This window comes from Macaca nemestrina, chromosome 1 (assembly GCF_043159975.1).
Source record: "Macaca nemestrina isolate mMacNem1 chromosome 1, mMacNem.hap1, whole genome shotgun sequence".
NCBI lineage: Eukaryota > Metazoa > Chordata > Mammalia > Primates > Cercopithecidae > Macaca > Macaca nemestrina.
The window spans coordinates 35,022,673-35,050,428 of NC_092125.1; the positions used below are offsets into that span (position 1 = coordinate 35,022,673).

Genomic DNA, 27,756 nt, shown 5'->3' on the forward strand with positions numbered 1-27,756 from the left:
TTCTCTCCCATTATCCAGAAGAGTTGAAGGATTTAAAAAAAAACAAAGAATATCAGAAATGCTTTGAAGGAGAAATATTGGGTCTCAAACAGAATTAATGTTTTGTTTCCCCCTTTAAGGAAGCTTTTGGGACATAGAAATCAGATAGTAGCCACATGTGTCTTCCATTTAAGGAGATGCACTGTGGTAGAGAAGAATAAAACTATTATTCCAGGGGGTCAGAATATTTGGCGCAGAATCACTTGAACGTTTCTTGCATAATAGGAAAGAGACCCTCTGTTGTCTTCTACCTGTTGAACAGATCAAAACCGTTGCACAGCAAGGTTCTAATATTTAACTACAAATTCCATCTATTCTTATGAGGATGTTGGAGTATGCTCTCACTTTGAGATGACTAGTCACTCTAGAATAGGTGCAGCCTCTGTAATCATGGACCTCCAGAGATTGTCACTCTCCTCATTACAAATTTGTATCCGTACAGACATAGGTGCTTAAGAGTGAAGGTCCTAGAGCCAGGTGACCTGGGTTCTAATCCTGGAGCTGCAACTTTCTATCTGTATAATGTCAGGCAAATTACATAATTTTCTTGTCCCTCAATTTTCATATTTGTAAAGTGGGGACAGTAATAGTGCCTACCTAATGGATTAATGTGAAAATTAAAGGAGGTAGTTGATGTAGGCACTTAGGATAGTGCTTAATAAACACTGCCGATTATTATTAGGTTGTTCTCTTAAAATTAGCCTATGCAGGAAGGATAATGAGATGAGAATCATAGGTGCTTTTTTGCTTTAATGTCTGCTGAGGGCCTAGCATTCAACAGCATATATTAGAGGGGGGAACACTGTTCTCTTGCTTTCTTTTTTAGAGCATGTTAACCTTTACCCTTCAATCCAGCTCTTTGCTGGGAGGGGAACTCCATTGAAGAATAATTGGATCTTCTCTGGGGCACAATCTTACTGGCCTTATGGGCTACCAGAGGAAGCAAGATGGTTTCCAGCATATGTTAAAGTTGCCATAGGCCAAGCCCTTGTGTCTAAAGTTAAGGATGGCTCACTGAGGAGGCCTTTCTTAGGCATGTCCTCCAGTGGCTGGTGACTGCTGGCTCCTTTGTCCCAGGGATGAAAATCATAGTCTCAGGATATACTATGAAGAGAACAGAGACAATATGTACTCTGGTTAAGCCCTCCTAGATAACAGGATGGGCTTGGGCATCTCACCCAATTTTTGACAATCTTGTAAATTAAACATTAACCAACCTCTCAGCATATCTTTGAGCCTTGTCAAAACAAGATCTGATCTATTAGCCTATTTCTCAGATCCGTCTCTTAATAGGCTCATGGTAAGAGCTAGAAGAACAGAGGTCCTGTCTCCAGTTCCATGTGTGACTTCTGGGCTCCCCATACCTTGCTCCATTCCATAGCCCCCACTGCAATAAACACTTAGAGACCAACCTTTCACAGCAGCCTTACGATGGGCTACCAGGGTCTAAGGCATGTGAAATGCACTTGTTCAAGGTCAGAGAGGTAGCCAGTCACAGCCAGAAATAGCACTCAGGGCTCCTGACTTGAAGTCTCCTGCTCATTACTCTAGACCATGCCACCTCCCTTTGACTGGTAAGTGCATCTTCATCATAACACGTACCTAATCAGGCACCTAAATTGAGCTGATGCAAATGTAAATATGGTTTCTCGAAACACTCTAGTGGTAATGTTCCATTCTCTCTTTGCTACAAATCAAAGTAATGAGCAGTCTGGTTTTTTTTTATTTCTTTTTTGTATTAAGGTTTTAATAGAGAGATAATCATGGAATTGGAAGAAATCCAAGCCACTATGATGAAACACTTAAAACTCGGAAAGAATACATTAACATTAACAGAGAAAGTTGGAAATCATAGAGAATGATGAGTGGTTGGGAGGAAAGCAATGCTGGATGCAATTCCAAAATATTGACCTAAGTCCTTATTACATCTATGTCTAGCTACCTCTTTTTGGAAAGGGATGGTCTGGGGATACATTAGAAGCCAAATGTTAGAAGTCAAAACAAAATAGAATTAAATAAATATCTTTATTGACTAAAAGGGACATCATAGTCTTATCACATTGTGGGATATGTATGCAGATTTGTAGAACAAAACTGAACACTAAGAAGCTGTAGGGCTACCAGGGATATAATCAGGTGAATGAGGCAGTAAACAAGACACCAGAGCAACAACCCTAAGAAAGAATATCTGGAATTCATCAGGATGAAAAATAAGACTTGGCAATGGCTTAGACGTGAAGGAAGTGCTCACCTAATTTTTGGCAACCTTGTAAATTTTGCTGACCAACCTCCCAGCATGCTCAAAGTGCAGTCTTTGGACCAGCAGCATTAGCGTCGCCTGAAAGCTTGTTAAAAATCCAGAACGTCAGGCTTCTCTCCAGACCTAAGGAATTAAAATCTGCATTTTAACAGGATCCCCAGATGAACAAGATGGCATCAGAGCTTGAGGAGTACTGCACTTGTCTACACTAAGTATTTGGAGATGGAGAGGGGAGCAAAAATGAAGAGGGTGGAGAAGCACAGAACGTGTACTGGAAAGACAGCACCCCCCATGATGCATTTGCAGCAGTGAGACTATTTACAGGAGGCACTGCAAATAAAATAAAATAGGAGTCCAGAGACGGTAAATCTAGGAGTTATTAGTGCCAAGACATATGAACTCATAAGAGTAGGTACAGCAGCTGGGAGAAAAGTTGAACAGCAGAAAAGGCTGGAGGGCCTAGAAGCAGCCTGTGGGTGCCTCCCGGGAGATGGGGAGCTGAGGAGGCAGACAGCAGCTGTGGAAGCAATCACAGGAGGAGCTCCAGAGCTGATTTATCATCCGGACCACGTCTCTCTGACTAACAAATACTGATTTGGATAAACAGCGAACCCTGGGAGAGGCACCATCTCCAATTAAGAGATCACAGTCCACATAAATAAACGGCAACCAAAGACAACTTCAGTCTGCCTAGGTAAATCCCAGTGATTTCCAAGGTGTGCATTACAGTCACTGAGGTAGAGAAAGGCTACATTATCGCACGGCTGCAGGCCTCCAGAAGGGAAGCTGTAGTTCTCAGGTGGATGGGAAAAAGGAAGGAGGTTAGCTCTTCTGCATAAACCACCCGGCCCAAAGTAAACTGGCTGATCTCTGATCTTCTCACTGGGTTTGTATTTTGACCATAAGGGAGTTTCTTGAGATGCAAGGAGATAAAGGAATGTACACAAACTGGTATTGTGATTTAAATTAGAGTGAAATTAGAGGCAATATGGCAACAATGAGCCTGCAGTTCTGGTCACAGGCACTATTTCTCAGTCCACAGGAGTGAGAAGGTAGGAGAGGGACAGAATAAAATGTTTAGAGGTTGCTTAAGCGAAGAGTCCAGTACTGCCTAAACACACAGGCCCTATAACATAAATACCTAACCTAGCACAAGGCATCTTAGGCCTTCCACCCAAGGAATTTTAACCCAGAAGTATCTGGATGACAAGCCCAGCATGTCCTTATCCTTGGGCAGAATTCTGTTTCCACTTCTGGCATAGAAACATACCACATCTGTGCAGCAGACCCATATGGAACCCTCTTATGTGCATACAAAGAACCGAATGAAAAGGCATTCTGCTCTCTTGGAGCAAGGAGAAATATTACATAAACAAACAGCTATAATTCAAGAACATAAATAGAGACATAGTCATTCATTCAACACCCATTTCTGAGGGCCAGCTTAGTGCTTATTATTTCACTAGATTCTGATAATAGACTATAAACAAGGTGGACAGAGTTCTTGATCTGATGGCACTTACAGATAAGTAAGCAAGTGCTAGATTGCTCTGCACAGAAAGGTCAAGAAAAACTGGAATAAAAAGTAACACACAGGCAAAACCAATGGATGACTGGAGACTCCAGGTGGAGGCTTGTGGAATGGTGTTGTAGTCACAGGAGCCGTGTAACCAAAGGCATGGGAGCACTAGGTGTGGTTTAGGAACTTAACCAGTCCCATGTCAAGAAGTGCATGACGATGCCTCTCCTTTCCCTGTTCTTCCCCACTGGTTATTTATGCCATATTTTGTCTCTCTGAAATGCCAAAAGTGTCTCTTAGACACTGATTTCTTCCAGGGTGCAAACAAATAAACAAACAAAAAAACAAAAAGAAAACATAAAACAAAAACAGAACAAAAAACTCTCACCTGAAGAGACATGTCATTTTCTAGTATTAGGGGTAAGTAAAATGAAGTAAAAATCACTGCATGTGTAGAGAAAGTAGGACCAAAAGCAACTCCTTACATTTCTGCTTTGGAAAAATGGAGCATGAATTCTCACCTGGTGAGAAGATGGTACATAGTGCTGTAAGGTCCTATGAGACTACTGGTTCAAATAAAAATTGGCATCATTTATGCTTGAGCAATTGGATTCAGGGTAAGGTTACCACACCGTACTTTTGCACACTTGGTCCTCTCTCAAGTATTTATGGAGCATCTCCTTCATGCAATGCATTATTCTAGGCACTATAGCAGAACACGAAAGACAGACAAAACAGGATACTACTGATTTCTGGGAGATTAGCAGTCCAGTTTGAGTGACAGCATACACACCAGAAAACGCATTGGGATGCATCACCTCAAATGCTAGAAAGAAGACATTTAATACATTCTCAGTGATTGATGGACAGGTTTGGTCTATGGATGCTGTGTCAGAATGAATTCTCAGGATGCCAGTCCCAAGCATCCCTAGGACACAATGGCTCTTGCCACACATTTTCCCATGTCTTTGGTGGCTATACCCAGGTTAGCCACCCTGGCTTGAGATAAGATTGCAAAGTTGATCTGTGAAGAGAAAATGTGAAAATAAAAATTTGGAAGAAACGAAGGGAGCATTCAGGATGGCCAAGGTGGGCAGACAAGATCAGTTTTGTTTTCAGATGAGATTTGGTAAGAGATCTTGAGTCAGTCAGGCAGAGGAAAAGAGGATTAAATTTTGCTTCGAGAAATAATTAATTTTATTCATGAATGAATTGCTTCTTAGAGACATGTGTGTGTGTAAAAAGGAGTGAGGTAGACTTCATCCAGAAACTGTCACGACACAGATACGGGCCAACAGGGACGCTGTCTAGTCATACGGTCTTTCTCTCTCTCTCTTTAAAGAGAATAGCTTTTTCTAGGTCAAGGATTCTCAATATTTTTTTCTTTATTCAGCTTCTGCCACATTTCTCTCACCCCAGAGCTTCCCACATATCCCACAAGAAAATCATTTCAGTACAGGGAGCTTAGAACAGTGAGTGGCACAGGGTGGGGTGTTTCTTCATTCAGCCCATGTTTATTCAGGATTTGTGTGTGTTGGCCACTCTACAAGGGCTGGGGACACACCCTGAAGGAGACAGAGCCCAGGCCTCAGAGAGTTCTGCTTTCCAGGAAGATCCATGTATGCAAAGGATTAGAAGTGGGCGAGGCATGTGGTATAATAAAAAGTCTGGGTGAGAGGAGCTTGGCTCCCATGCTAGTTACCATCTTCTCCTCTGGGAGTAGAAACAGCTGAATCTGCTCACAAGGAACTGAAGATAAGTTGGGCTGCAGACAACAGCTTGGACCTGAGTCAGAGCTGGCAATGCCAGTCCTACAATCCTGCCTTTGCCCCAAACTAAAGTCAACTGGGTTGTCCATCAGATTGGTTTGACCAATCCTAAGTGAAGCAACTAGAGAACCCAGCACTGGATTGTGGGGATGGGACAAGCCAGAAACCTCAGAGGGACAGCTCTGCCAAGTGAGCTGATCGTGAGGAGGGGGACATGATCAGAAGCGTTTCCCATTGCCGGGCTTGAATGTCCAAGAGACAAGAGCCTTTTGTGAGCTGGGATCTGAATCCATGCACTCTACACAGTATTGAGAAATATGGATGAAAACAGCAGGCTTTCGCCAATCTCCCCAATTCTTCCATGGGAAGAAAAGAGTAAGGTGATAAAGAAAATAGATGGTATGAAAAAATAAAAAATAGTTGGTCAAAATTTCTATTTAACTTAGGGAAAGCAAGCATTCTCCCTGTACTATGAGATATTAATGACATTAATGAACACTAGTAGCTAACATATATTAAATGCTCATCATATGCACAACATTTTACTAAGTACTTTATTAACATTAATTAAAATTATCCTAGTAAGAACCCCGCGAGGGTGTGCTATTTGTACACTTGTATAACAGATGAGGACACTGAGTTTTAGAGGGTGTCACACAACTGATAAGAGGAAAAGCCAGCACTCAACCAATAAGACAGGGAACCTGTTCATTAATGATCATTATTTAATGAAATAAATCACTGAGCCTGGGCTTGCTCTGAGAGAAACAGTGTCTCAGGTTGTGGCCGGGGCTCTTTGCCCTTCTTTCTTTAGGCATCCTGGTAGGTCTTTGAGATGCAGAAGACAGGCCTCAGAAGGCTGGAGGGTGACCCATCTCCCTCAAAGACCCTGTCGTTCTCTCTTTCCGCAAGAGTTTTCCATCTGTGCTTAGGCTCCGGGGAACCCTGAGTGGGAGGAAGCCACAGATGGATCTTCCTGAAACAATGCACCCACAGCAACTTCTGTATGTGTTGGTTGTGCACTGCTGGTGTGTTTCTACAAGGGTGCGATGTAAATGGAATTTCTGTAAATCAAATCCTCTACTGGAGGAACACTTAATGCCATTTCCAAGATGCAGTATCTTACTTCTTGCCTGGCCATGGCTTATAAACATTCAGTGTTATGTAAATCCCTACTGCCTGACTTTAGAATCAGGTAGGTACTGATTTGTAAACACACATGTCCACTTGGAAATGTCTTATGATGTCAAGGAGTATTTTCATAAATCCAGAATAAACTTTTGGCATTAAATGCAATCTCTACTGATTGGTCTACTTGTTAAATTTGAATTTTCCTACAGCGATGAGATTGGTGTATGCTCTGTTATAGTCCCACTTGCCTTCACATCCACAGCACTCAGGTGAAGCAGTGAGAGAGACATAGAGGCTGAGGCCCCTGAGTATATTTTAAGATTTGTAGGCATAGTTGTGTGCAGATTAGGGCTGTTATATATTTTGGGGAAGATGCAGGAATCTGGCAGGGGTTCCCAACCATGTCTTCTCCTCTGTACCTGTTTAATGCTCTATGATTCTGCCACCCTGCCAAGCTCTCCTCTGAGCCAAGAAGTGTGCCTCTTCCTCCTCCCCTGCAAAGAGCAAATAAGCTCTGGATGTGACAGTGAATCAGAGTGAGTAAGAAGTCTTACTGGCTGGGCAGGAGGCCTGGTGAGAGAAAAATGAGGTAGCCAGAACTGCTGCTCACCAAGTCCTTTGTTGTGAGCCTCAGTGCCCTAGAGAATTCTCATTTTCCTTGTCTCCCAGGAGAGCCTCTGCCTTACTTGGGGACACACTGGTGACGAAGGAGGGACAGGAAGAAAGTCTCTTTGGGGAATGAGTTCTCCTGGATCCACAGAGGCATGTAAACACCTAATGATCCTTTGACATGAGTTACACAGTTGGTTTACTAGTAACACAGGTAAACTTTAGCATCATAAGCCAGCCTCTTGCTTGGCTGGTTCTGTATATGTTCTAAATTGTGAGTCCGATAAAGAGGGCATTACCCTGATTTGATCATTACATGTTGCATACATGGACTGGAATATTACACTGTACCTTATAAATGTACCATTATTATATGTTGATTAAAGAATAATTTTAAAACTTAAAATTCAGCAAACTACCCTTAACTTAAAAAGAACTACACTAAAAAAGAGGAGTAGAGAGGAAAAGAGGCTGTGAGAGTCCCTGAATGTTGGCCTGGTTCATTGAGAAACTCAGGAACAAATGGAACTCCATAAAAGAAATGTGACTGGAGGCTGAGAATACATTATTTTGTCTTCTGCAACCACTAGGATAGATGTGTGCATGTTGGTGCCTGCATATCACAGTCAGGCTAGAAAATGAAATCTGAGAACCACAGGGTTTATTAGCCTGGGGACAAGAGGCCAAAGCTTCACAGCGTTTGGGCGTGGAAGGAAGCTTGACAACGTGGGATGGCAAATCAGGGCTAAGTGATGCCAGAATCTGTGAGTTAGAAGGAAACTTAACATCACTTATTTCCAAGCCAGTGAAGACAACCACTCTGCAGACACTCAAGAAGGTGGTCAATCAGCGCTAGCTTGAACGGTTCCAGCCATGAGGTGTTCACTGAAGCCAATTTTTATTCAGCAGCCTAAAACATTATGAAGATCTTTTGGAAATTGAATCATAGTCTTTCTTCCGATAACCTTCCCTTATTGGTCCTGATTTTGCTTTCTTTTATTTCTCTAGAATAATTCTAACAGTCTGTTCCTCACAATAGGGCTCTAGATATTTGAAAACAGTTACTATTCTCCCCAGTTCCTCGTCAGCACTTTGTAACTTCCTTCCAGAGGTTCTTTCCTCCTCCTTCCCCTCCTCTCTCATTCTCTTTCACAAGCTGTCCTTGTTTGTTTTTCCCCAACTCTCCCTTTTCCATCTTTCTTCATAAAGAAAATACATGAGACTTATTTTGACATAAGGTTTTTCTTCCTAAACCAATTCTGACTCCTAGGGAGCTTGCTTGCTTGCTCACACTTCAAAGTACTCAAGAATTTTGTCATGGATCAATATCAGTTTTTCATTTTAGAGTTTTTCAGGTCAGGCATTTCCCTCTCCCCAGACTTCTTTAACTTCTTGCATTCTGTGCCATTGTTGAAGACTAGCGACAGTGATGCCAGGTCACAGGCACACCGCAGGACACAGGGTGACTCTTCTGGAGTTGAAATCTCAGTGCTTCGAGGAATGTTGGAAATATGCTGGAGTTGTGTCTAGAGAATAGAGGTTTCTCATCCAAGTTCAAAGATTATATCCAGCTGTTATTCAGTTTGCTTTTGTATACCTAGATTTAGTTTGTGTGGTAAAATCATAGCCAGAGCTGAACTCATGAGGTCCTAATACACCTGTATCGCCTACACTGTTTGCCGTGCTTCTGGTATGAACAGCCACCTGGCTTTCTCAGCTAAGGGGGAGCCTATTCACATGGAAACAAGGCTACGTGATTAAGGGAGAGTCTAAAAACAAGGTTAGGTATTACATTAGCAGCCGCAGGGCCAGGTGGCCAGGGAAAGACAACCTCTTGAGGATCCACAGCTGTTAACCTTAAAGTGTTAATTGAACGCAGACCCTGAGAAAAGCAACTTCCTAGGCATGCAAGTTGAGACAAAATGGTGAGGTATGACCTCCTGGGTACACTCCACTAGAAAAAGGAAGAAAGCCTCAGATGGGCATGCATACGACGCCAGGTCACAGGCACACCGCAGGACACAGGGTGACTCTTCTGGAGTTGAAATCTCAGTGCTTCAAGGAACATTGGAAATGTGCTGGAGTTGTGTCTAGAGAATAGAGGTTTCTCATCCAAGTTCAAAGATTATATCCAGCTGTTATTCAGTTTGCTTTTGTATACCTAGATTTAGTTTGTGTGGTTAAAATCATAGCCAGAGCTGAACTCATGAGGTCCTAATACACCTGTATCTCCTACACTCTTTGCCGTGCTTCTGGTATGAACAGCCACCTGGCTACTGTAACTCCTGCCTCTTCTCCATTCTCTCCCCATCTGAGTTGTGTGGCTTCCATCTCAGAACTGCCTTTCAAATCCAGCCCCTTTTCTTTTCCCCTGGCTTCATTGTCTACCACTTGTAGTTTCCTTGCTTCTCTAATGCAACCTGCCTAAGTCCCTGTTGGTCTGTCTGTACCCCAAAAATAAAACCCAAACCCATTTTCTTAGCCTAAAAGTCACTTCCAAATCCATTCATTCCCTATTTCAACAAATAGTCAATGAATACTGACCTTCTGCCATTGACTGTGCCCCACCGTTTCTTCCTGTGTTTCTTTTGTTCCAGTCCCAATGAATACCTCCGATTTGCCCAGACACAGAAGGCCCCCTTGTTGTCCTGTGTCTTTCCATAACCCATTTCCTCTAGCCCGAAAGCTCTTTCCATCTTCTCTGAGCACCTTCTCACCTTTCAAACTCATCTAAATTATCATCGCCATGTGAAGTCTTCTTTGACTCCTACAAGAGTTAGTTTCTCCTACCTATGATTCCCCATCAGTTTGTTCGTAGTTTTGCCATACGAACTTATTTTTGTGCACTCGTTTATTTCTCTTTGCTCTTCACTAGGCTCGGAGCTCCTTCAGGCAAAGAGCATGTTGTATTTCACCTTTATATCTCCTGACCCCAGCACCATGTCTGCCACACATAAGGGCGTAATAAGAGGATGAAACCATTCTGTAGGAGCAGGATGTTCTGGGATGAAATTAGATGAAGGAGTAAACAAGTGGTTGAGACTCAAGGTTCTGGAATCAGACTGACTGGGTTAAACTGCAGTTTAAATTGCAGAATCAGACTGACTGGGTTAACTGCAGTTTAAATTGCAGAATCAGACTGACTGGGTTAAACTGCAGTTTAAACTGCAGAATCAGACTGACTGGGTTAAACTGCAGTTTAAATTGCAGAATCAGACTGACTGGGTTAAACTGCAGTTCTGCTGCTTTTAGTTGTGTAAATTATTTTGCATCTCTGAGCCTCATTTTTTTCTCATTAGTAATAGTGGAATAATAGTACTTTCTTTATAGGATTATTTAGTGATAACTGAAAAAAAAAGATTTGGTTTATTTCAAGCTAAATGCTTATTCTTTTTGTGAGGGGTCACCCATTAGTAAATATGAAAAAAAGTGAGAAATCTAGAGAAGAGTACAGGGAGAAAATAAAGAGATTAATTGAGAAAGAAGAAAGAATAGGTAGTCTTACTCTATCAGATTTACTTTATGCATAGAACTCTGTACATTAATCAGATTTATCACTTACAGTCTACATACTGCTCTCCTTAACTGTAGCTTGAGTTAATCTAGCCACTGATTTTATAGTTATAGATAGTTCAAAATAAATCATTAACAGTGACAGGTATTCTCCCCATAGAGCACGACTCACACACCAAGATCCCACAGCATAAAAGACAAGGGCTCAAGACCAATACCATCTCCCCCTAGACCCAGAAAGCAAGAAGAAGGGAGACCACATACAGGATTGTTGCTGAGCTGAGAAGTAATGGGAGCATGGCTGCCTCAACAATAATTGAACCCTTATCCAGCTAGGCAATACAGTTAAGAGATCAAGAGCCAAGATGGTTTCATCAGGCTAGAATATTGGATAGATACAATCAAGACAGTATTAGTCAAAGTAGGCTAACTGCTGAAACAAACAGTCTTCAAATCTGAGTGACTTAATGAAAGTTTATGTTTTTGCTCATGTCACACTACAATACAATTTATGAGGGACATAAAAGGAGATTGCTTCACGAAATCAATTCAGGACCAAGACTCCTTCTGCCTCATCACTCTGCCATCCCTTAGGGCCTCAGAGTCCTGGATCCTGGTAGACAACGGAAGAGAAACAGCATGAAGGATTTCATGAGAGGTTTGATGGTATAGACCTGGACTCATATTCTACTGTAGAATTCAGTCACATGGCTATGTTTAAATGCAGAAGAAGCTGTGGGGGTGGGGGTGGGAAATTGTCCATCTGTGAGCCCAGGAGGAAAATGGAAACATCTTTGGAAACAACTTGCCAGCCTCTGCCACAAAGGGTGGAATGCAAAAAGAGGGTGAAATGTAAAGCCCTAAATTGAAGTTAAAAATGTCAGTGTCACAAATATAAGAGACCTGACTTGACTGTGATACTTGAGAAAAAAAAATTCTGGGGCTGGAAAGAAATATGGGATACCAACTGATGATATGATTACTGTTAGCAAGGAATATTTTTGTCTTTAAAAAATGAATGTAATATTCAAGTGCATTAATAAAAAATATATAGCAGCAACAGCATAGACTGCCTTCACCTCTTACTTGTCTTTGTGTCCTTGTGTGTGTTATCTGAGCCTCAACAAGCTTAGCTATAAAATAGGACTAACACTTGTGGTGTGTGTCATTTAACTATTGCTACAATGATGCGTACAAAAATCAACAAAATTCAGTAGCTTAAAAATAATTTATTCCTTAGCTAGGTGTGTTGGCATGTGCCTGTAGTCCCAGCTACTCAGGAGGCTGAGGCAAGAGAATTGCTTAAACCTGGGAGGCAGAGGCTGCAGTGAGCCAAGATCATGCCACTACACTACAGCCTGGGTGACAGAGTGAGACTCCATCTCAGAAAAATAAAATAAAATAAAATAAAAAATAAAATGTATTCTTACTCACGCATGTGTAGGTTTGCTGGGTTAGCTTTGCTTCATGCTGCAGGTCTGCAAGGAGGCCATTAGGTGTTCCTTCTAATGGTGTTTATTCTGGGACCCAGGCGAAAAGAGCAGCACCTGCAGTACCTGGGGGAAGCAATTCTCATAGTAAGGGCAGAAATGCAAGACAGAGAGTGGAAATGTGCAGTATCTATTGAGGTCTTGGTCCCGAATCAGCACACAATCACTTCTGCCCTCATTCCTTTGTCCAAAGCAAAGTTACATAGTCAAACCCAATATCCTTGAGGGAGGGAAATAAGCTCCCTCCTCACAAGTGAGTGATATTGCAAAGCAACATGTCAAAGGGCATCCTAATACTGGCAAGAATGGTGATTCAATCAACCACATTGACATCTGTAAGATTACAGTGACAATTTAAAAATATATAAAGCATCTACTTCCATTCCTAGAAACAGAGGGTCTCACTAATAACTGAAACGATGATAATGGTCATAATGATGGTGATAATGATGTATTCAGATCTTGTATCCTAACGTACTTTCAGTGGCTCAGAATATATCTACCGGATTGCGTTCAAATTTGGTTTCCATCTTTAAAAAGAAATACCATTGATTGCAAGCAGAAAAGGTTGAGCATGTAGGCCTAGGAATCTGGAAACTGTGTTGAAGGAACGAAAACTATTTAGTCCAAAGAAGAATGACCCATATAAAAATTAAATGCACCAAAATACCAGAGGGGCTATTTCTTTGCAAAAGGAATAAACTTGTAGAATAATGGAAGGAATTACCAGTCTGCGGGAATTCTCTGGAAGTCAAGTAAATAAAGGAAGCTCAGGAAGACATCTGATGGGAGAAGTGTCTCATGGGCCACTTGCTGAGCAAAGACAAGCACAATGGGAGGCAGATAGTGGTGAACAGAGCCATGCTGTCCACAGTTGAGCCGATGAGATGCTGGGGAGCAGTTTGGGATGTCAGGAAAGACCTGAGAGTGTGTGCCCAGGAAGACACAGGTCTCAGCTCCCTCTTCAGTTCCTTCTGGTTGCACAGATTCACTGGGCCCTCATTCCAGTGAGTCTGTTGTCTTTCATGTTGATTCTATAAACACACCACTCTCAGTGCCCTCCCTATGTCCCCAAGCCCCACCAGGGCAGTGTGAGACTAGCCAAACAGTGATCTCTTTCTCCTCCTTTAAGCTTGACTCTCCCCTCCCCCATTTCTCCCAATCAGCCTTAATTAAACTGTTTGAAAGCTGCAGCTTGATTTTAATTAGAGCAAAATTGGGAAGATTAGAATGAAATTGGCCAATCATTGTTTACGGGCCGTTGTTTGAGAACACAGCAGGCTGCTAAATTACCTCCATGCCAGGCTTCTTGAATTCTCCCAGACAGTGAAAAGATGGAGAGCACCAGGACATCAGGGAAGAGATGGCCTCATTTCTGCTCTTGTGTGTCTAAGAGTTGCAAGGTCTGAGATATTACTTAACCAAATGACTCCTGGACTGAAGCCTTCCTGCCTGGGGATCTCTCCCAGCCACAGTGGTAAACAAGCCAAAAGAATCACCTGGGAAGTATGACAAAGGTGGACAGTAGTCCCTGAGCTTGAACACGGGTCACAGACAAAGGCAGAAAATCATTGGTAGTATGGTGTAGGTTCTAGTTAAACTCTACCACTAGTCAACTGAGACTTGGGGCAAGTCATTTCTCTCAGTTTCTCTGTCTCCTCATGTGTTAACATGTAAAAGCTTAATAGTTGATCAATGATATTTTCTCTCCCTTTCTCCCAAGGTCCCTGTATAGATAAAATAAGCGTGTATAAAAATGGTGTGCAAAAAACCAGTTTGGTTCATATCAAGACAACTGTTCGGAGAATAATAGCCTCATCCCTTTCAGTACTGTAGTCCTTTTGAGCACTAAAAGTTAGAGGGGGTGCCCCCAAAAGAGAGACTACTGGAAATAGATCAGGAGGGCCAAAGAATAGAGAAGGTCAATGTCCCTACCATGATAGCTGACTGCTTCTGTCATTGTTTGCAAAGTGGGTTCCATCACTACTTTACCATTTCCCCCCAATCTCGCAGGAAAGCACTACACCAATATATGGGATTATGGTTTTTATTATCATTTCTTTTTATAGCTCAGATTTATCATATCCTATTTGTTATAGCAGTAAAGTCTCTAATAGCCAAGTACATTACAGTAATCTGTTGTTGAGATAGAAATCTCTTGGTGATGTGATGTGTCTGGAAATACTGCCTCTGTATAGGAGCCAAAGTATGATATATCCTTAAGCCCCTAAAATGTCCAGCTTGATAGAGAATGTGAAACCATCATAGCTGAGTCACTGGATAAAAAACTGGCATCACTCAATGTACATGTTGGCTTTGGCTATTCTTGTTCATGTGAGTTTTTCAAGATGAAAAATGTGAGTCCTATGAAAAAGACAAAATGGTGATGTCATTGCTTGGTGGATTGAGTTCTGTGATGGGAGCAGTAGCCCTGGGTGTGAGGTATATTGGTAGAAAGATGAAGAAAGAGAAGGCTTCCTGTGCCTGAAATTCTTTAGGAAAATCAGCGGTGTGACACTCAGTGGTATTTACTGAGTTTCCTCTGTCCGATTGGCAAGTCTCAAGCTAATTGGGGAAAGGCAAATCTCCAAGACAAAGGCTCTGAGAAGAAAGGCAGTTGCACTTACCCAGAACTGGTTGGTATGTGAGAAAATTTCCCATGGGTCATTGGTTGACAGTGTAAGTAGACAAAGTAAAGTCCTAGGAAAAATGACAAGAAAACTATGTGCTTGGCTTAAGGCCAGTGCTCCAGAGTTCTTAAATATTTTATTCAATAACATGTCCTGTGTTTACCTTCATTTCTCAGGGAAAACCAGTTTGGTTCATATCATGACAACTGTTTGGAGAATAATAGCCCAGTCTCTTTCAGCACTGCAGTCCTTTTGAGCACAAAAAGTTGGAGGGTGTGCCCCCAAAAGATAGATCATTGGAAATAGATCAGGAGGGTCAAAGAATAGAGGTCAATGTCCCTACCCTGACAGCCCACTCCTTCTGTCATTGTTTGCAAAGTGGGTTCCGTGGCTGCCTTAAGACTTCCCCACAGTCTCTCAAGTCCTATTCTGAGAAACGCAGAATAGTGAGCAGGCAGTGATTGGTTGGCTCTGCTGGAAGCAGCATTGATTTCCTCCTCAGTAAACCCAGCCTGGAGTCTAATGCAGGAGGAACAAATGTCTCCTAGTATGCAGGGGCACAGTGACACCGGGATAGGTTGGTGCCAAGCCTGCAGGGGAGCCGCGGTGGAGGGGGGTGGATAGAGCTGCATGCTTAGGATGCAGGATGTGACTTTCCAAATGACAGCCCTATCTGTGGACTTGGAAATGGGCCTGAACATGCTTCCCCCGCAGAGGTGGAAAGATGAAAGATCTATTAAAAAACTGGTAACAGAATAATCCGGCTGTTCGCGTGAAGTTATAGCACAATCACCCACACTGTAGGCTACAGTCTTCATTACAGGTTGAGTATCACTTATCCAAAAATTTTTGGGGACCAGAAATATTTTGACTTTTTTTTCAGATTTTAGAATATTTGCATTATACTGGATCGGCATCTCTAATCTGAAAATATGAAATTCTAAATGCTCCAGTGAGTGTTCCCTTTGAGAATCATGTTGATGCTCAAAAAGTTTTGAATTTTGGAACATTTTAGATTTCAGATTTACAGATTAGGGGCACTCAACCTGTACTTCTAGATTTCAGCTTCACTGAGGTACAGTTTGTGTGTGTGTGTGTGTTTTCATACTCTTCCCCTTAAGGCTTCATAGGGAGGGAGGCTTCATAGGTAATGACTCTTCACAGGGGCCAGGTCAATGTTCTCAGTTTATGAGCCTGGAAAGTGGTGCTTCCATGTGCAGCTGCTGGAAACAGCACCTGGGCTGGAAGACCCCAGCTGTGCTCTTTCTGAGCCTTTCATCTTCAGGCACGAGACCCCGCAGGGGGATTCTTGCTGGGAGATTTCTTGTTGACCTTGTGTAACATAGTGCTGCAGGTGGCTGCTGACATAAGAGTCAGTAGCTTGAGTTGGAGGCAGCACTTTTTATTTACATCTTTTGAATTAGGAACATTTGTAGTCATTTAGTATTCTCATCGGAGACCCTTTTGCCTCAAACCCAGAGCTGGCCCAGTCTCAAAACCCTGCTGAAGCTCCTGTGCCTGAGATCTGGCACGGCCGTGGTTCAACTCTCCTATTGCAGGGCCCCTTTGGATTTTGGGGAAATCCCTAAACTCACGTACAACCAGAAGCATCACTTTTTGGCAATCTGGCCACCAGTGTTATGCAATTTGGGATAAAGATAACTACAATTACTTCAGCACTGATTATTTAGATATCATCATATCTAAAATATTCTGAGTGTCAGTATGCTGGCTGATTTAACACACTGGATTATACCTTCCAGGCTGGGTTATCCCTTCCCTGGACATTGTTTTGGTTTTTATTAATGATTTTATGTGTATGTTCACCCTTTCACAGAAATACACATTGTTCACTCTAGGCTAACCTAAAGCATGCTAGAGGAAGATGGAAAATTGACTGAATTTTTGGTAATTATAGCAGTTTACTGAAGCACCCTTTATATGTGCAACGTGAATGCATTTTACGGGCAAAGTCCACAGGGAAGCGCTCTCTTTACCCTTTGGCTGAACCTGTGAGCCCTGAATGCAGTGGCCGCTCCTATTCTAAAGACATTTTACACAGGGACTATAGTGCTGTTAGAAATGTTTGCTTTCTCAGATTGTTTACTGTGTAACAAACACAGTGGGAGAAGATTTTAGGAGAAATGGCTAAATTGAAATGGAGATTTACTTGATATCTTAATTGAAACAAAGATGATGGCTTAATTGAAGCAGTGTGCGTTAATATAATTGATATATAGAAAACATCCTTTTCTGAGTTAAAAAAAAAAAAGAGCCTTGATTATTCTATTACTGGGGGGAAAACTGCTAAATGAAAAATCGGAAATGAACATTTCTTCTTTGAATAGCTCAGGCTGCCTTCCAGTATTGCCTCTAAGGTTTGCAGATGCTGGAAAGAACCAGGTTAATAAGTTCTGTAAGCACATTTTTACCACTTTCTGGCTCAAACACCACTCACAGATGTTTCTCCATTATTTTGCTTCCATGAAGGGCCCCAAAGGGCAAGGAAGAAGTTGGGGCTGAAGAGAAAACCACTGGGAGCCCTTAGAGTCTGGACCTTTCTGTGGCTGAGTACTTATGCCTAATGTTTCTTTTTTGAGACAGGAGTCTTGCTATGTTGCCCAGGCTGGACTCGAACTCCTGTGGCTGAGGTCTTATGCCTAATATTTTTTGAGACAGGGGTCTTGCTATGTTTCCCAGGCTGGACTCAAACTCTTGGGCTCAAAAGATACTCCCACCTCAGCCTTCTGAGTAACTGGGACTACAGGCACTAGCCACCATGCCCACTTGAGCCTAATTCTGAGTTGATAGCCCGCTGCAGTTTGTGATGAAAGTAGATTTGGGCTTTTTTGTTTTTCGTTCTTTGGCAAATGTAGCCACTCGTATGTATTTTTTTTTGTTTATTTGTTTGTTTGAGATGGAGTCTTGCCCTGTTGCCCAGGCTGGAGTGCAATGGCACAATCTCGGCTCACTGCAACCTCCGCCTCCCAGGTTCAAACTATTCTCCTGCCTCAGCCTTCCGAGTACCTGGGATTACAGGCACCTGCCACTGCGCCCGGCTAATTTTTGTATTTTTAGTAGAGACCGGGTTTCACCATCTTGGTCAGGCTGGTCTCGAACACCTGACCTTGTGATCCACCCGCCTCGGCTTCCCAGAGTGCTGGGATTACAGGTGTGAGCCACGGCGCCCAGCTGCCACTTGTATGCATTCTTATGGATTCTTTCTCCAGTGAAATTCTCCAAATATAGTCCCTATCCTTAGAGTCCCTATATGGCACTATTGAAACTCTCTCCCCCACATGCACACACTTCTACTCCATAGCACAGTTGTTCCTTAGAGTTTCACAGGTGAAAGTAGTATAGCCTAGTGGCAAAGACTGTGTGTACTGGAGTCAGACAGTCTGTGTTTAAATCCTGACCTTGCCACCTACTGGCTTAAACTACTTAACTAGTAGTTAAACTACTGGGCAAATTAACTTATTTGTATCTCAATTTCATCATCTATAAAATGAAGATAATTATATTTTCCCCCTTATATGGTGTTTTGAATATAATATTAACTAATCCTTGTAAGATGCTTGGAATGCCTATCACATACTAAAAATTCATTAAATGTTAGCTATTATTTTTTATTATTTGCTCATAAAAAGCTTCCTTAGACGGTATCATTCCTTTTTCTAGGTCATTCATTATTCTGTGTTATGATTTCTTTAGCAGCCACAGGAGCTGGACTCAGGCCTTTATCTGTGATTCCCCCCATGAACCTTCTGTATGGACTTGGCTTTTTGAGGCATCTCAATTTCTTCTCCTTCAAATGGGCATGTTAAAATTGCCTTAATCCAGGAACATTTTGCTGTGGTGCAAACGTTATGCTATGTTTTGAATATAAAATTAATCCATGTTTTATGTAGAAAATGTAAAAAGTGGAATGTTCTGGGTAATAAAAGTATGTGTGTTAAAGGATACCAAACACAAAAAAATTAGAATTTGATAAAATACACTTAATACTTAACCTCATCTACTCGAAGGAAAACAGTGCTATAGAAACAGCAGTACGATATTGGCCTGGGTTTTAAGCACAACTCTGTCATTTACTAACCGTGTGATTTCATCCACACTACTTTCTTAGTCTCTCTGAGTCTCAGTTGTGACTATTGTCACCACCATCATAGTTTCTGTTAATAGCATAGAAGGAGGGTCAGCACACTAGCTTTTTGTTCTGGTTCTATTATCAACTGGCTGTATTGCTTTCGGTAAACCTCTTGCCCTCTCTGTTTTACAAGAAACATGAGAAAACTAGAGAATACTAATTCCCATCCAGACCCAGTGTCTGACTGGGCCAGACAACTGACTACCAATTTTTATTTATTATATTTAATTAAAGTGGGCCCCACCTCTATGCTAAGTTGGCCTTTCCTTTCTGTGAGGGGCTTTGACCATTGTAAGAAACTATGGAAAAGGTAATAATGTCTTTTTCCCCTAGCAATCTAGAAAAATAATAGGTTAGAAATCATTAGTTAATGAAGTCTAGCTGTGCCCTATCCCGAAGCAAGGGGGCTGGGTTTGATGACCCTAAGGTTTTTTGTTTGTTTGTTTGCTTGTAGTAATCTGATTTTATGATTCATCAATGTAATTATCAACTAACCAGTGAGAGGATTCCAGTTTCCATCCAGCCAATTACAGACGAGATTAGGTAACTGTTCTTTACCCTGCAGTGGGGTTTGGGATAGAAAATACTTTTGACAAATACTCTGTACTTAATTAAAGTTTAGCACTTGCTGCACAAAGGAAATAACTGACAATATGTGATTATGAACTTACCTGCTTAGATAAATAAAGCTACACAGCAGGAATTTTGAAGACCTTGTTGGAACCATGAATTATTAGTCACCCGCTTTTCTTTGTTTCCCTAGTAGCATTTGACATATGCTCCTCCCCTGTCAGCCTCCAGAGTTAGATGGAGGGATTATGCATCAAATGTAGCATGGATTTTTATTTATTTATGTATTTATAATTTTAATTTAAAAAATTTTGTTCATAATTGACATATCTGGCACAACAGTGTATTGGTGTGATGTTTCAATACATGCATACACTGAATAATGATCAAATCAAGGGAGTTAGCATATACATCACCTCAAACATGTATCATTTCATTGTGGTGATAACTTTCAAGATCCTTTTTTCTAGTTACTTAAAATCTACAGTACATTATTATTAGCCATGGTCACCCTACTATGTAATAGAGCACAGAACTTATTCTTCCTAACTGTAACTTTGTATCTGTTAACCAAGCTCTCCCCGTTTCCCTTTCCTACTACCCTTCCTAGCCTCTGGTAACCACTATTCTACTCTCTAATTCCATGATATCAACTTTTTTAGACTCTACATATGAGTGAGGTTATGTGGTATTTGTCTTTCTATGCCTGGCTTATTTCACTTAACATTATGTCCTCCAGGTTCATCCATGTTGCTGCAAATGATAGGATTTCATTCTTTTCCCAGCTGAATAGTATTTCATTGTGTATATCATCAGTTTGTGGAAATTTAGGTGGATTCCATATTTTGGTCGTTTTGAATGGTGCTGCAATAAACATGAGGGTGCAGATATCTCTTTGATATACTAATTTCAGTTCCTTTGAATATGTACCTAGTAGTGAGATTGCTAGATCATATGGTAGTTCTATTTTTAGTTTTCTGAGGAATCTTCATGCTGTTTTCATAATGACTGCACTAATTTACACTCCCACCAACAGTGCATTAGAGTTCCCCTTTCTTTGCATCCTGGCCAGCATTTGTTATTTTCTGGCTTTTTGATAACAGCCATTCTAACGAGGGTGAGGTGACATCTCACTGTGCATTTGATTTGTATTTCCCTGATGATAGTGATGTTGAGCATTTTATCATACACCTGCTGGCCATTTTTATGTATTCGTTTAAGAAATGTCTATTCAACTCTTTTGCCCATTTAAAAAAAAAATTGTTCTTTTTGCTATTAAGTTATTTGAGTTCTTCACATAGTCTGGATATTAACCCTTTACTGGACTCATAGTTTGCAAATATTTTCTTCAGTTCTGTAGGTTGTCTCCTCACTCTGTTGTTTCCTTTACTATGCAGGAGCTTTTCAGTTTGATGTCATCCCATTTGTTTATTTTTGCTTTTGTTGCCTGTGCTTTTGAGTTCTTATCCAAAAAATCTTGCCCACATCAATGTCATAAAGCTTTTCCCCTATACTTTATTCTATTAGTTTTATAGTTTTGAGTCTTACATTTAAGTATTTCATTCATTTTGAGCTGATTTTTGTACATGGTGAAAGATAAGTTTTATTCTTCTGCATGTGGATGTTATGTTTTTTCAGCACCATTTATTAAAGATATTCTCCTTTCCCAAATGTGTGTTCCTGGCATCTTTGTCAAAAATCTATTTATTTATTTTTAATTATTTTATTTTTATGCAACCCTATCATTTGCATGTCATGGACATTTGGGGACGGTTAGACCAAGGTTTGGCACTGTTACGATGAGCAGATTTGGGATGGGTGAAGAGGGTGTAAACACTTTACATTTTGTTGCTTCCTAAGGCAGTGGAGCTGTTCTTACCAGTACAATTTGGGGGACAATGTAAAACTCATTTCTCATTAATGGATATGATTCTTTAAATTTCATTCCAAGGCAAAGATTTATAAACCTGTCCCCTTTAAAATGCAAACATTCCAATGAGGAGCAAAGCTTGAAAATTAAAATCTTCAACAGGATTAGAAACGAACAACTTTGCAATCTTCTAAAATAAGGCTTCTTAAAATATGGATCCTCTTAGTCTATTTCAGAGTGTTCATGTTGACATTTGCACTTAAGGTACAAAATAAAACTGCTGGTACCTTAATTTGAATAAAGGCAGTGACACCACATAACACTAGGAGTCATGTATTCTTCATTAAACACTTGCACCTAAACACACAACCACACATGCGCGCACACATACACACACACGCGCGCACGCTCCACACACAGAGACATTTATTAATTTTATTAAATCTTGACCCTTGGGTACATGTGTTTTTAATATTCTGTAAGATGAAATGGGAAGTGCACATAAAGCAAATCTCAGGCTACTTAAGTACTATAATTGTCTCAAGGAAAAATACTTTTGTGGTTGAGTTGCAAGCTGAATTAGCCACTTTTTTCATGGAACTCCATTTTTCTTGAAAGCACAAGCGACAGGCAAACTATGATTATTCAGACTTGAGTGTCTGGCAGACGTTTCTCCAAAAAAAAAAAAAACCAAATGAATTAACTAAGCCAGCCTCTGCAAGGAAAAACACCTGACAGTATTTGTTACCAATAATACAATTTAAACTTTTAAATGAAAATTCAAATTTTAGAAAACTTGCATTCATCCTCATGAACTTGACATTGTCCTAATATTTAAAGACTTTGAAGAGATTGGTCATGATATTACATAGTGAGATGTTTTAATATTACATAATGAAAAGTGTCAAAACGTGGAAGATCTGCATAACTCGGTGACCTGATATTTTCCAGATGACCAACACATGATGTTACAACATTATGCAGGAATAAAAGATCCATTCAGATTACAATATGGAACACTGGATTTAATGTAACAAAGCATGAAAAGTTCACTGATATGATTTCAGATTCCATATTGTAACTAACCTTTAAGAAACTACCATCTGTTTAGTTTAGCGTAGTACCAAAGATGAAAATCCACAATTATGAAAACAGATTGAATGTAGAAGCAAATATGAGAGTGCAGCTCTTTTCTGCTAAGCCTGATATTAAAGAGATTTGCAAACATGCAAAGTCATGCCACTCTTCTTGCTAAATTTGTTTTGTTTCAGAACATACAGTTGTCATGAAAATGTTAGGTTTTATGTAATGGGTTTATTAATGTTATCTCTAAATGAAATAACAAATGTTGATTTTCTTGGTTTTAATTTCCAAAATGGTAAATCTCAGTAGCTCTAAGCCACATGTACAAATATGGGGATTCAATAATTTTTAACAGTGTGAAGGGGATCAGAGATCAAAATATGAGGGCAGTGGTTCTAGAGCAAGCCTCCTGACTTCACAGTTGAGTAACTGAGGCCATGACAGGTGATGTGACTCATTCACTATAAGACAGCTGTGATTAGATCACATCTTTGCAAACCACTGTTCCGATGTGTGTTTTTTCTCCTACTCGATACTGTAAACCATGACTTCATGTGAATACGCTAATCAACTACTGCCTGATGAGAAAGTTGGCTGGGAGAGGCTCTGATGGAGGTCAGTGGAGACAGAGCTTTCTTACAGCATGTGAATGACAGGCCAGGTGAGAGGCTAAGGGGCCTCTGCCAGACACTGGGCACCTCCAGCGGGTAGAGGCCAGGAGGGGGGATGTGGGCTGAGAGGAGATGAATGGCTGCAAGTGGAGGAAGAACATTACCTACTTCAGATTTTATGCCTCTTGCTCTGAAACGCGGTCAGCTTTTCCTTACCGCTTGGCTTTTCCTCCAGGGAGTTTGCCCGTTGGAAGGTGAACAACTTGGCTCTAGAAAGGAAGGACTTCTTCAGTTTGCCATTGCCTCTCGCCCCAGAGTTTATCCGGAACATTCGCCTCCTTGGAAGGAGACCCAATCTGCAACAGGTTACAGAAAACCTGATTAAAAAGTACGGCACTCATTTCTTACTTTCTGCCACCCTTGGAGGTAAGCAACATCACAATCCTAAGCTAATTGGTTGTCAGACCATTGGAAGTAACATTAAGACTTATGTAGTATAGCTCCAACAGTCTTTTGTTCCTCCTGGCCTTTTATTGCCTCAGAAGTCTTTCTGGTGCATTTGAAAACAGCGTAGTCTCTTGACATCTCAATTTACCCCAGAGCATCTCTATTTGCTTATAAGGCTCTCCTGAGGAGGGGAAGTTGTGTATGGCGGTTGGAGGTGGACAGGCTCCTAACAAGCACTTGCCAGCAGGGGGCGCTCCCAGTTTTCTCTTCGCTGAGTCACCCAACCCCTGAGGCTTCGCCACTTTCTAATGTTTGCTGTGGCTACAATGGTCAGACTCACAGGCAAAGAAGTCGAAGTTCCTGGAGTCCCTGACCCCTCTTCCTCTCGATAAAGATTGGAAACTGTCCAAACAACTCCAGTGGTTCTGGGCTGATGAATCACCCTCTTGTGGGGCGGAGCGTGGGGGTAGGGTGGAGCAATGTGGGCTAGAACCTACCAGGGCAGGATCAAAAGCTCTGAAGATGCAGAGTTCCCTCTGCCCTGGGAAGAAGGAAGCAGGATTTATTATAACATTTAGCTCACTGTCCAATCGACCCAAACAAGCTCTCCCAGGGCTCAGGCCAGCTGTCGGCATGAGGCTGGTGTTGAGTGTTTGATGGGGAGGAGGGAGATGGAGCTTCAAGGCTTTTGCCCTTCCCGAGGGAGCAGAAAAAGCCACGAAGACTCCTCGTAAACAATTTGAGAGAGAGAATTATGTCTCCCCTATGGAGGAGAATTGCTTGAGACAGAGTTCAATAGAAGATGTTAAGCAAATAAGCTGATGGCAGGGGGACTGAGCTTTGGAAGAGGGCCTTTCAGGCAGCGAGGCCGCTGGCTTGTGGCTCCCTCTGATGAGCTTCTTCTAAAGATGGTAAGGGCTGGGGGAGGAGCTTGGCAGCAGGGGCTGCACTCTCTCTCAGCTGGGTCTGCCCTGGCCAAGGGTTTATGTTCCTATTGGTAGGGGATTCGAGAGCAGAGAGCCTCACCAATACACTCGTGTTGTTCACCATAGGAGAAGAGTCCCTGACCATTTTTGTGGACAAGCGGAAACTGGGAAGAAAGACAGAGACAACAGGAGGTGCCTCTATAATCGGGGGCAGTGGGAACAGCTCGGCCGTGTCCCTGGAGACCCTGCACCAGCTGGCCGCCTCCTACTTCATTGACAGAGAGAGCACCCTGCGACGGCTGCACCATATCCAGATAGCCACGGGGGCCATCAAGGTAACGACCTGAGAGGTACAGGGCAGGGGGTGCGGGAAGCACTGAGGAACTCGGGGGAGGCCCCAGCCTCAACCAGCTCTAGGTCAGCCGGGCGGACTGATGGAAGAGGAGACGAAGCTTTCTGATGAAGACACAGCCAGCCTTCAGACACGATGGGGTCACTCATTCCACAGCAGACGCTCACAGAGCGCCCACTCTGAGGCAGGCTGCAGCACTCTAGTGGAGGATGGAAAAACAACAAAGTCTAATGATAAATAAAGAAAAGCAGAGTCATAGGTGCACATTTCCTGGGGCGTGGGGAGGGAGCAGCCCATATGATTATTAGATTGATCATGGAGGGCACTTTGGGGTTTAGACTTTGAGCTCTGAATGATAAGAAACCAGCTGTGTGGAGAAGTGAGCGGAAAGTGTTCAGGCAGACAGAACAAGTGCTAAGTACTTGTTCTAAGTAAGTACTAAGGCCTTTTAGCAGGAACCAGCCTCATGCCTTGTTGGGCCACAGAGAAGACTGCTGAGATGGTGGGGAGGTGAATAACAAAGACAAGATGAGGTTTGGAAGTCAGCTGGAGCCAGATTATGTGCCATGAGAAGGAATTTTAATATAAGTCAAAGTGCAGTGAAAAACCACTGGAGAGATTTAGCAGGGGAGTAACATGATCTCATGTATGTTTTTAAAAGATCAATAGTTATTGTGACTTTATAACCTTCGTCATATCTTCTCTACTTACACCTAAGAGATTTCTAGTAAAGTTCATGTTGTTTTAGGGAAAACCAGTGAAAATACTGTACTTGAGAATACAGGTTTTTAAAAATTCTAAGCATAATGTTAAGGTGTTGAAAAGACTTCATAGTTGTCTTATATCCTGCTTTTATCCCATCTGAAACTCACAAGCAAATTTTATTTACTAATTCATTCAATAAATATTTACTGAGCACCTATTATTTGTCAGGCACTGTTTTGGGTCCTGAGAATACGAGAGTGAACAAAAGCTGTAAAGTCCCTGCCCTCATAAAGCTTGAATTCTAATAGCAGAGAGATAATTCATAAATATACAGACAATAGCTCATTTTGTTATGGTTTGCTTTATTGCACTTTGCAGATACTTTTTTTTTCTTTTTTACAAATTGAAGGGTTGTGAGAACCCTGTGTCAAACAAGTCTACTGGCACTATTTTTGGCACTATTTTTCCAACAGCACGTGCTTACTTCGTGTCTCTTATAATTCTCACAGTATTTTAAACTTTTTCATTGTCATTTTGTCTGTTATGGTGATCTGTGATATGTGACCTTTGATGTCACTTTTATAATTGGAGTGTCACAAATTGCACCCATATGAGATAACAAACTTCATCAATAAATGATGTGTGTTCTGACTGGTCACTGTATGGAACTGGCTGTTCCCCCATCTCTCTCACCCTTCTCAGGCCTCCCTATTCCCTGAGATACAACAATATTGAAATTAGGCCAACTATTAACCTTACAATGGCTTCTAAGTTTTCAAGTGAAAGAAATAGACATCTCTCACTTGAAATCAAAAGCTAGAAATGATTAAGCATAGTGAGGAAGGCATGTCAAAAGCTGAGAAAGGCTAAAACCTAGGCCACTTGCATCAAACAGTTAGCCAAGTTACAAATGCAAAGAAAAAGTTCTTGAAAGACATTAAAAGTGCTACTCCGGTAAACACACAAATGATAAAAATGCCAAACAGCCATCTTACTGATATGAAGGAAGTTTGAATGGTCTGGAAAGATCAAACTAGCCACAACATTCCCTGAAGCCAAAGCCTAATCCAGAGTAAGGCCTAACTCTGGTTAATTCTATGAAGACTGAGAGAGGTCAAAAAGTTACGGAAAAATGTTCAAAGCTAGCATAGGTTGGTTCATGAGATTGGAGGAAAGAACCCATCTCCGTGATATAAAAGCACAAGATGAAGCAGTAAGTGCTGACTTAGAAGCTGCAGCAAGTTATCCAGATCTAGCTAACATCACTGATGAGGGTGGTTATACTAAACAACAGATTTTCAGTGTCAATGAAACCACTTTCTACTGGAAGAAGATGACATTGAGGACTTTAATAGCTAAGGAGGGCAAGTCAATGCCTGGCTTCAAAGCTTCAAAGGACAAGCTGACTTTCTTGTTACAGGCTAATATAGCTGGTCACTTTAAACTGAAGCCAAGACTCATTTAGCATTCTGAAAATCCTAGGGCCCTTAAGAATTATGCTAAATCTCCTCTGCCAGTGCTCTATAAATGGAACAATCCTGCCTGGATGACAGCATATTTGTTTACAGCATGGTTTATGAACTATCTTAAGCCCATTGTTGAGACCTACTGCTCGGAAAAAAACTTCTTTCAAAATATCACTGCTGATTTACAATGTACCTGCTCACCCAAGAGCTCTGATGGAGAGGTACAAGATTAATATTGTTTTTATGCCTGCAAATACAACATCCATTCTGTAGCCCATGAATCAAGGAGTAATTTTGATTTCCAAGTCTTATTTAAAAAATATTTTGGTAAGGTAAAGGCTGCCATAGATAGTGATTCCTCTGACAAATCTGGGCAAAGTAAATTGAAAATCATTTAGAAATAACACTATCCTAGATGCCATCATGAACATTTGTAATTCATAGGGGGATGTCAAAATATCATTAACAGGAGCTTGGGAGAAGTTGATTCCAGCCCTCATGGATGTCTTTGAGGATGTCTTTCCTCAGTGGAGGAAGTAATTGTATATGTAGTGGAAATAGGAAGAGAACTGGAATAAAAAGTAGAGCCTGAAGATGTGACTGAATTGCTGCAATC

General features: G+C 41.4%; 1 protein-coding gene and 1 long non-coding RNA gene across 10 annotated transcripts in view; one reads left to right on the plus strand and one right to left on the minus strand.

Annotated features, from left to right (window-relative positions):
* Window positions 1-24,251, minus strand: part of LOC105484477 (uncharacterized) — a 75,310-nt gene extending 51,059 nt beyond the window's left edge. For 2 of the 7 annotated variants that reach the window (XR_011611302.1, XR_011611301.1), the window contains exons 1-3: window positions 24,032-24,251; window positions 23,461-23,600; window positions 12,275-12,396 (exon numbers count right to left, since the gene is read on the minus strand). This is a non-coding gene — a long non-coding RNA (uncharacterized lncRNA). Of the gene's footprint in view, window positions 1-4,818; window positions 11,454-12,270; window positions 12,397-21,734; window positions 22,223-23,412; window positions 23,601-24,031 lie in introns of those variants that run through there. The other 5 variants (XR_011611296.1, XR_011611297.1, XR_011611299.1 and 2 more) reach the window with 5 other exon arrangements.
* Window positions 1-27,756, plus strand: part of LOC105484478 (BMP/retinoic acid inducible neural specific 2) — a 112,245-nt gene that overhangs the window by 60,337 nt on the left and 24,152 nt on the right. For all 3 annotated transcript variants that reach the window (XM_011746135.3, XM_011746134.3, XM_011746136.2), the window contains 2 exons: window positions 23,480-23,670; window positions 24,744-24,952. In XM_011746135.3, coding sequence (XP_011744437.1) covers window positions 23,480-23,670; window positions 24,744-24,952 — 400 coding nt within the window. The remainder of the gene's footprint in view (window positions 1-23,479; window positions 23,671-24,743; window positions 24,953-27,756) is intronic.